Source organism: Anoplopoma fimbria, chromosome 3 (genome assembly GCF_027596085.1).
Source record: "Anoplopoma fimbria isolate UVic2021 breed Golden Eagle Sablefish chromosome 3, Afim_UVic_2022, whole genome shotgun sequence".
Taxonomy (NCBI): domain Eukaryota; kingdom Metazoa; phylum Chordata; class Actinopteri; order Perciformes; family Anoplopomatidae; genus Anoplopoma; species Anoplopoma fimbria.
The window spans coordinates 8,963,676-8,974,400 of NC_072451.1; the positions used below are offsets into that span (position 1 = coordinate 8,963,676).

A 10,725-nucleotide genomic window follows, 5' to 3' on the forward strand; every position below is an offset into this window, starting at 1 on the left:
TCACGATAATGACATTACCGCAATATCTATAAAACATTTGAAATAATAATAATAATGCTGTCTGTCAAATTCATCTTTAACTTTGTTAATTGTGCGTTTTGTCTCTTTTTTTGGTACATGAATGAAGCTCAAAATATGATTGTAGGAAGGTGGAGAGGGAGTCTGTAACCAAAGCTGAATATATAAAATCATGTAAGAGATGCTGGATTATTTACACAATATTATTATATTTATATTGTTCAAATACTAGCAATATTACATTTTTAAATATCACCTCTTACAATAGGGCTTTACAGAATGTTATCTTCAAAGGTTTAGATACAGTTTGATGCACGCAGTGATACATTTGTTTAGCTAAGAATATCTTACATTAGTTATTACATTTAATACATCTATTGCATGTATTGTTGGAAGAAGCGACTAAATAGTTTTGTATGTTATTCGTAGCATTTGTGTTAGTTTTAATGGCTCAATACATTCACAAAAACAGTGACCATACGATGACCATGCTATTGCATCGTGTTCACATTTTGTGTAGTCAACTGTTCAAGTATCATACCTTGGTAAATTCATACCAATCAAATCAAGTGTATTGTTGTCCAAACACTATCAAACACATGAGTGAGCCACACGGTTGCAATAATTAACTTTAGTAAAAGTATCTGCACCACAATGTAAAAGTAGCCCATTACAAGTAAAAGTATTACAGTCAAAATCTTACTCCAGCAAATATACAGAATTAGTAAAAGAAAAACTTCAAAAGGGACTTGTTCCGAGTTTAGAACTTCTCTTATTATATCTGACATTCTGAGACATTTAACACCCAGGCATCAGTGTTTAAGTAACATTTACTGTTGGAGCTGCTCAAGGTAGTTTTAACTATTGAATATACAATTAGGTAGTTTTGTCCTGTGATTTCCAACATAAGGGTCGGGCCCCTCCAAGGGGTCACCAGATAAAGAGTGAAAATAGAAAATTTAACTTCTGATTCACAAATCGTTATAGAATATCTATGATGTTTGCCATTCTGTGAAATAAAACAAGTTGATAATTTGACCTGTCCGGGCCTCAAACAGCTATTTAAATGAAATATCTGAGAAGGGCCCAGGGGAATGTATTTTTGGTGGAACTCACACTTCATAGACATCTGAAACATGAAAAGGCTGACTTTGAATTATTCTTGTATGTCTGTTATTGCGTATTTTCTATTTACCTTGTGAAAGGATATCTTGACACACATAAATGTGATTTGATGATGTCAATGAACATTTTGCTATGTATGTCCTTCATCGAAGACCAGTGGTTAATTAAACATTGCTAATAAAATCAAAGGGAGCTTTGTGGAATATACTCCTTGCGTTGCAATTTAAAAAAAATAATAATTGTATCCAGCACCTATAGCACTTACGTTTTGTTTATGTCATATACTCTATGTATATGCTCTAACGTTTTGTTAGGGATCACATGGTAACTGTTAGGGAACCACTGGGCACGACTCTAGACCAAGTATTTTACTGGCAGAGGATCGGTTAAGCCCTCTGAGGCAAATTTGTGATTTGTGACTTTCGGAAATACAAAATAAAATTGAATTTAATTGAGTTCAGGCAAAGTTCAGGCAAACAAATCCAGATGGCTGAGGCTCAAGGAAAAGCAGAATCAAAAACCAGGTAACCAAGATCACAAATCAAAATTGCTGGAACGTTAGACACAGGATACTATGGCCAACTGGCACCGGCAAAAAGGAGCATACAGACTAAATCCTCTGGGGAGGAGGAGGAGGAGGGGTAATTGGGAACAGGTGAAGCTGGTCAGGGCAGGGGAAGGTGATCACACTGGCTGGAAACACACAAGAGCAGGAAGTGAAGTTATCTGAAACAAGAGGGACAGGTGAGTGACAAAATAAAACAGGACACCTAAAAATGACAAAAATGTGTAAACAAGGAAAACATAGCTCAGGGAGCTTGTGGAGACGTTACAGGTTTAGTCTACAACAAAGCTGTATTTTAAGTCTATCATATACCATGTCAATATTAACCTCTGAAATATACTTGGGTAGAAATTATGAAGTAACATAAAATGGACTTATACTACAGTAAAGTACAAGTATCTAACAACTGTACTGAGGGTTCTTGAGTCATTCTACTTTATTACTCTTAGTGGAGAGCAGGGTCGTCCTTCAATCAGAGGATCGGCGGTTCGATCCCCGGCTCCGCCAGTCCATGTCAATGTGTCCTTGGGCAACACACTTAACCCCAAGTTGCTCCCTCGGCTGTGCCATCGGCGTGTGAATGGGTGGGAATAATTAGTTAGAGTCCTGATGGGCAGGAGGCACTTTGCATGGTAGCTCCTCCCATCAGTGTATGAATGGTGCTGCCACAAATACTCAGTGCAGAATGAAATATGTATTAATCTGTGTCTGGTAAAAATCTTTTTGAGTCTTCATTTTTGAAGCCAATCCATTCTCCAGTAGGAATGGATTGGCCACAGACTTCAGGACACCAGAAAGTATTGCTAAACGGAGTAACAAATTGTTGGTGTTGGTCTTTCATCGGATTAAAAAAATAGTACATTTGTGTTTTCTGTAAAGAAACTTTACTAGCGTCACGTTCAGAACTTATTGTTCCTCCAAAGTCAGTATCCATTGCAAGCATTTGTTGAAGACCTGGTTTCACCATCTGTTTTTTTATTTAAAAAAAAAAAGAAGCTTGGTTGATGTCACATGCATATCATAAATGACTGGCTGGGACATTTATGATGTCCATAAAGCTAACCCATGTTCTCCGTATGTTGAACTAAACGGTGTTGTTTCCTGTCCCTTTCAGATGCCTCTTAAAGCCATGCCGTTGCTTTTAGCAGCGGTGTGTGTGTGCTGTGTGCAGGAGTGTGTGTGTTTCCCTAACGGCTCCGTGGCCTTCTCCTGTGGCAGCATGATGCCTGTACACCCGCCTTTCACCCCCTCCACCAGCAGACCCCCATTCACACTGTCTACATCTAGTGCCTCCTACAGGCCTGGTGGAGTCATTACAGGTACATCTGTGCAGCAACATCGTACTCAACATTACCAAGTAGTCCATTACAATATTGTAATGGATTACTTGCCATGTTTTATCTAGCATTGATGTTTGTACGTCCTTTCTATGAATAGTCTGCATGATGTCCTCCTGCTAGGTATAGTTAGGTGAAGTAAACTGTGTTTTTATATCAGTATGTATAGGAGCTGTACTGATCACTGGGCTATCGTACTATTCCGATCAACATTTGAAAAAAATAACCTCTATTCATTTGGACTCAGAAGCTTCATGGTTAAGGTCCATCCCATAAACAGAACTTTATTTCCTGTCTTTCGCTACACTGTCAAACTATACAAGCTCCCAGCAGCGCTTCATGAAGGCCATCTCGTTCCCATTAATGCCCTCATTATTAAAATTGTAACTTTTTGAATCAGATGTTTTCATCTGTGTGGTGGTGCAAATATTTTCTGATATAAAGGGCCGTAAAAGTCTGTGGCCTTGCACCCTTAAATGTTTTAGTGTCAATCTATAATTCATAAAACATAAAAAATAAATAATTACAAACCATGTACTATTATAATGCTAGTATTGTGTTAGTATACCAACATAAGTCCTTTTTTAACCATATAATTAGTAGTAGTACCATAAATATCTAGTCTAGATATTTACATATGCACAGTACTTTGAAAATAATCTTGGGTTTGGGGAAAAATTATACTGATATCATTTTTTCACCCAATATATAATGGTATAACATTACATATGTGATATTAACAATGGTGAATGTTGACATGATTTTCTTTTCTTTTATAAAAATAGTAAATGTATTATCTTGTCGTCACTACCTTTATCACTAATTGACAATTTAACTTTTTGGTAGAGGATACTTTTAGATGGTTAAACATTATAAATATGAAATTATTTCAGGATAAATTTACATCATTAACAACAATGAATGTTCAGATTTCTTATCTTTTATGTTGTAGCAATTTTAATTACATTATTACCCTTATCGTAAAGGGACAATCAAACAGTTTGAAAAAGGATGTTTTTAGAAAATGATTTGACCCTAGACTTTTTGTTTTTGTTCCAAGTTACATAATTCTATTTATTAAGACCTCTGAAACTATAATATGTTAAAAAATATGTATTTTTTAACATATTATAACAAATATATATTCTTTAATTATAGACTTTTTTTGTGTTTCTAACCTCCTCCATGAAGCCAAACTAAAGAGGTACACTATTCAAAGACACAGCAGCATCTAGTGGATTGTTTAGCCCAAAGTAACCGAAAGGTAGAGATGGTTCAATCAGACTGAATTAAGTTCAAAACATTTTCAAAAAACATATAGCGACTCAGAATGTTATTATTTATAGCGACAAACAGAACATTGAAGGGTTAGGGTCATTGAGGTTGTACAAGTCAAGAAACCATGTTGTTAGGATCATCAAGGTGGAACAAAAGCTAACTCCATATGTTTTATATATTTATTTTACAACTCCCCTCTTTCCCTGTCTTGGGCTCACAATAATCCCACTCCTCTTCACCCCTCCTCACCCTCTAACTTCCCCCACCGTTCACTTTGTTTCCCCTCTAAATCTCCCTGACCCGACCTTCCATCCCAGAGGTGTCGCGTAACAGTTCAGAGGTCAAAGGTCATGTTTAGTGGAACTTACTTTGACCCCACTCTCACCCTCAAACTCCTCGATCCCTTTCTTCTCTCCTCCATTATCAAATGTCAGTGAACATTTTTCTGTAACTTAGAAGGACTAGTTGCACATACAGTGGGTACGGAAAGTATTCAGACCCCTTTAAATTTTTCACTCTTTGTTTCATTGCAGTCATTTTCGCATTAATGTACACTCAGCAACCCATCTTGACAGAAAAAAACAGAAATGTAGAAATTTATGCAAATTTATTAAAAAAGAAAAACTGAAATATCACATGGTCATAAGTATTCAGACCCTTTGCTGTGACACTCATATTTAACTCACATGCTGTCCATTTCTTCTGATCCTCCTTGAGATGGTTCTACTCCTTCATTGGAGTCCAGCTGTGTTTAATTAAACTGATTGGACTTGATTAGGAAAGGCACACACCTGTCTATATAAGACCTTACAGCTCACAGTGCATGTCAGAACAAATGAGAATCATGAGGTCGAAGGAACTGCCCAAGGAGCTCAGAGACAGAATTGTGGCAAGGCACAGATCTGGCCAAGGTTACAAAAGAATTTCTGCAGCACTCAAGGTTCCTAAGAGCACAGTGGCCTCCATAATCCTTAAATGGAAGAAGTATGGGATGACCAGAACTTTTCCTAGACCTGGCCGTCCAGCCAAACTGAGCAATCGTGGGAGAAGAGCCTTGGTGAGAGAGGTAAAGAAGAACCCAAAGATCACTGTGGCTGAGCTCCAGAGATGCAGTAGGGAGATGGGAGAAAGTTCCACAAAGTCAACTATCACTGCAGCCCTCCACCAGTCGGGGCTTTATGGCAGAGTGGCCCGACGGAAGCCTCTCCTCAGTGCAAGACATATGAAAGCCCGCATAGAGTTTGCCAAAAAACACATGGAGGACTCCCAAACTATGAGAAATAAGATTCTCTGGTCTGATGAGACCAAGATTGAACTTTATGGCGTTAATTCTAAGCGGTATGTGTGGAGAAAACCAGGCACTGCTCATCACCTGCCCAATACAATCCCAACAGTGAAACATGGTGGTGGCAGCATCATGCTATGGGGGTGTTTTTCAGCTGCAGGGACAGGACGACTGGTTGCAATTGAAGGAAAAAGATGAATGCGGCCAAGTACAGAGATATCCTGGAAGAAAACCTCCTCCAGAGTGCTCAGGACCTCAGACTGGGCCGAAGGTTCACCTTCCAACAATTCAATTCAATTCAATTCAATTCAGTTTATTTTGTATAGCCCAGAATCACAAATTACAAATTTGCCTCAGAGGGCTTTACAATCTGTGCACATGCGACATCCTCTGTCCTTCCCTCACATCGGCACAGGAAAAACTCCCTAAAAAAACCCCTTTAACAGGGAGAAAAAAGGAAGAAACCTATGGGAGAACGACAGAGGAGGGATCCTTCTCCCAGGATGGACAGAATGCAATAGATGTCATGTGTACAGAATGAGCAGCATAACAGTTCTTAGATACAACACATTCAATGTATATGACATAAATGATTCATATAATAAGACTACTTATAATAACAGCAGCAATTATTACAGTAGAATTATAGCCATGAAAATAGGGATAGTAATGTGACTAATAATAATAATCGTAGCAGTGGGTGTCAGTCGGCTCACAGCAGGAGGGACGACTACGGTCCAGGTACCACAACGATTCATGGAAACCTGCAGAACGAGAAAGCAAAAGGGCTTCAGGGTGGAAGTAAAACTAAAATGCTTAATGGTACAGGTAATAGTAATAGTAATGTGACTAGTAATAATAATAATGGTGGTAGCAGTCGGTGTCAGCAGGGCCGTAGCAGGATGCACATCCACGGTCCAGGTACAGCCACGATTTATAGAAGCCTGCGAAGCGGAAAGCACAAAGACTCCAGGGTAGAAGCAAGTCAATAAGCGTAATAGTACAGGCAATAATAATAGTAATGTGACTAATAATAATAGTGGTAGTAGTAGTGGGTGTCAGCAGGGCCTCAGTAGGTGGCACGATGACAGTCCAAATATAACTCCGATTCCTGGGAACCTGCGGAAAGCTGAAGAAAGCACAAGAACTCCGGGGAAGAAGCAAAATCAGTAATGTGCATAAATAGGAGATTAATACATAAAGAAGGAGGGAGAGAAGAGGAGAGAGGAGCTCAGCGTATCCTAGGTAGTCCCCGGCTGTCTAGGCATATAGCAGCATATCTAGGGGCTGGACCAAGGCGAACCTGAGCCAGCCCTAACTATAAGCGCTATCAAAAAGGAAGGTCTTAAGCCTGCTCTTGAAAGTGGTGAGTGTGTCTGCCCCCGGACTGAAACTGGAACCTGGTTCCACAGAAGAGGACAATGACAAGACAATGACCCGAAGCACACAGCTAAAATAACAAAGGAGTGGCTTCGGAACAAGTCTGTGACCATTCTTGACTGGCCCAGCCAGAGCCCTGACCTAAACCCAATTGAGCATCTCTGGAGAGACCTGAAAATGGCTGTCCACCAACGTTCACCATCCAACCTGACAGAACTGGAGAGGATCTGCAAGGAAGAATGGCAGAGGATCCCCAAATCCAGGTGTGAGAAACTTGTTGCATCATTCCCAAGAAGACTCATGGCTGTACTAGCTCAAAAGGGTGCTTCTACTCAATACTGAGCAAAGGGTCTGAATACTTATGACCATGTGATATTTCAGTTTTTCTTTTTTAATAAATTTGCAAAAATTTCTACGTTTCTGTTTTTTTCTGTCAAGATGGGTTGCTGAGTGTACATTAATGTGAAAAAAAATGAACTTTTTCGATTTTAGCAAATGGCTGCAATGAAACAAAGGGTGAAAAATTTAAAGGGGTCTGAATACTTTCCGTACCCACTGTACATTTTCTAACACTTAACCATGTTACCCCTCTCTACCTCCTGCTGCTCCTGCACTCAGTCTGTCTCGTACTAACATGAATCCCTCCTCCTCTCATCTCCCTAATTCTCTCCTTGCAGTGACGGTGGAGGTGGTGAAGAACAGCTCCACAGAGTTCCAGGGTTTCCTGTTACAGGCCAGGAGCAGGGAGGGACTCGGTAAGGGAATGTCTGTCATTAAAATAAATATGTACTGTGATAAATTATTATAGAACTATATAACATTAATGACACTTGTGGATCACCTTAAAGAGATGCCCAGGAGAAGCTTGACAGTGTAAAACAGTTTTCAAAGTCTGAGACTGTTGGCCTCCCCTCAGTCAAAGCTTGGAAAAATGGGCCTCAACCCCCCTTCACTTGCTTATTTTCAGTCTTGATAACCAAAAGCTGATGCCTTTTTGCCAGCCTTGCCACGACTTTTAAAGGTTAGCGTGAAGCCCTGTAATGTATCACCTAATTGCCGCCTCCCACTTTGAAAACCTTTGCTTTAGGTGTTTAATATAATAGTCATCACAAGATTGCTCTTGAAACTTTATAACAGGAAATTTGTTTTATTTTTAAATATACAGTGTGAGTTACATCTACTGAAAATTGTTTGCATAGTTTGTCTTTGTCATGGGGAACAGCTTTTTGCCACAGCAGCTGTGTAGACTGATCTCTTTGTTTCCTTCTTCCAGCTCTGCTCTGGCCTGTAGGGAAGTTCACCAACATCAGCACCACCCTGTTTACTGCACTGCACTGTAACAACGTGGAGGTATGTGTGAATGTTACAGTTCAAATGATATTTATTATTATCTACTAAAAACATATCTTCAAAACCATCTCTCTTTTCTCTTGAATTGTAAACTAAGTTGTTTGTTATCAATGAAGAAGAACATTAGAAGATAATGAATAAAGGGGGCTTTATTCATTTTTTCTTTGTGAGGATCAATTTGTGTGTTTGTGTTTGTATGTGTGTGTTGTATCTTTATGCAGAACTCAACAGTCAGTCAGGCGTCAGGAGTCAGGAAGAAGAAAGTACAGCTGACGTGGGAGGCGCCTAGAAACAGTAACTACGGAGATATCTACTTCAGGTGGACAAAGTAGCACTCATACACAGGCCTCTTTGCTGACTACACTATTTTGTTAACCCAGAGGCCAAACTTCTGAAAACAATCTGAAACATTCACAAAGCCGTCTAATACTAAATGTGAGCCCTCTAGTGGTCATTAGTGGTTCTGCACCTGAAGCGCAGGCATTGATAAGCATCCATCGAACAGCGCGGACCTCCAATATTATTCATTCAGTCATTTTCATGTAATTGTTGTTAACATGGCAGTGCCACTGTGGTCGAGGACTACAAAACCTTCTGGGTCCAGAAGAACAGCAGCACTCTGAGACTGGACAGCAGTGGGAACTCTGCAGCTGGAGTAAGTATGACTGACTATTAGTGATTTACTCATGTGCTGTGTGGAATAACTGAGTTGCCTCTGCTTCATGTCAAACTCTGATGGAGGTGCACTGGGAAGCTCACATGTTTCTCTCTCTCTCTCTCTAGGTGTTTTCCTCCTCAAGAGCTCTGCTCTTCATCAATCTGCTGAGTCTGTCTGCCTACTGCTGACACACACACACACTCACACTCAAATAAAGATTGTACAATATGAATAGAAGTGATTTTTATTGGCGTTTGTTAGTTCAGGCCTTGGCCTCTGTTCACTGACTAACAGTGAAGAGTAATAATTCAGGATTTAAGTTACTTTAGTTTTGTACACAGCCGTGTGTAGCCAAGCTCCTGAGTATATTTGAACCATTCATATAGTACTGTTGGCGGTCTGTGGTCACTGTACTTTGAACATCTTGAACAGGGTTTAGGACATATTATTTCCTCACCATTGCTTTGTGTGTTGGTGTGTTTTATGTTGGATTACTGATCTTTTTGGTGAAATATTTTAAAGCTCAGTTTTATAGGATATATTTAAGTGTAAACCTTTGTTAGTCCTGACTCATTATGGAAAGCCCTTTTAACATTTAATCATTAGTGGTAATAGCAATAGCAGATATCAACAATTGCTTTGTGACTAGTATCCATAATTTGATTTTGACTGGGAGCAATTGTTATTAAAGATAGCTACAATTCATATCTCACCAGTCAAAATGTTTATTCTTGATATCAACATTCATTTCTTACTAGTAGAAATGTTACTTGTAGATATCTGTAACTTAATACTTTTACCATTGACTTCTATTCAAATTAAATTAAAGGGGCTATATAATTTACACAAGATTTTCCCCAATTTGTTGTTACAGAGGAAAATCCTAACATCCTAACACGTATAACTCAGTCACTGTCTGGAATTATTGAGAAAACACATTTTAAAGCACATGACATATTCAGTTATTAGACATTTCTCAGTACAAATGTAGAACTTTTACTTTGAAATATCTCTTAATTGGTACAGTAAAAATGTTAGATTTTTAATTTGAGTGAAGTCAGAGATTTCCTGAATACATATACATCAGGTATTGTCTGGAATTATTGAGAAAAACATTTTTATATCACCTTCAAAATTAAAGAAATTACCCATTTGAAGGTACAAATGTAGGAGTTATTACTTTGTTAAATATAATATACAATTGGTAAAGTGAAAATGTTAGTCACGAGATGCAGGTAACTGGGTTCATTTTTAATGTGAATAGAATAAAATGAATCTTATTTCAATATATTTGTACATACGCTTTGCTTACATCTTATTTACATCCGAGTGTCTGCTGAGTTGACCACAGTTGTTTTCTGGCTTGTCGAACAGAATACAGAACGATTTAATTGAAGCAGTCAGTGAGGTGATTAGAAATTATATCAAAAAGGAGATTAATGCAGCCTCATTTGTTGCTATAGAAGTAGACGAGACATCAATGAAGAAGAACATTAGAAGATAATAAATAAAGGGGGCTTTATTCATTTTTTCTTTGTGAGGATCAAGATCCAGATAGTTGGGATAATGACACCCCAATGATGGCCGCTGGATATGAGCGGTGGCTGTCAAAAGCATCAACATGGCTTTTCATTATGGCATATGAAGACATTTTCAGTGAAACCGATGCACTCTTTAGAGGGCTGCAAAACAAAGTAATGGACATTGGATTTTGTTGTGCACGAATCCG

General features: G+C 38.7%; 1 protein-coding gene across 1 annotated transcript; it reads left to right on the forward strand.

Moving 5' to 3' along the window:
- Positions 1–7,622: 7,622 nt before the first annotated feature.
- Positions 7,623–9,206, forward strand: LOC129088780 (putative ferric-chelate reductase 1). Its single transcript, XM_054596012.1, has 5 exons — positions 7,623–7,743; positions 8,262–8,338; positions 8,560–8,657; positions 8,903–8,993; positions 9,122–9,206. The coding sequence occupies exons 1-5, from the start codon at positions 7,623–7,625 to the stop codon at positions 9,182–9,184; spliced, it is 450 nt and encodes a 149-aa protein (XP_054451987.1). The 3' UTR covers positions 9,185–9,206.
- The last annotated feature ends 1,519 nt before the right edge of the window (positions 9,207–10,725 follow it).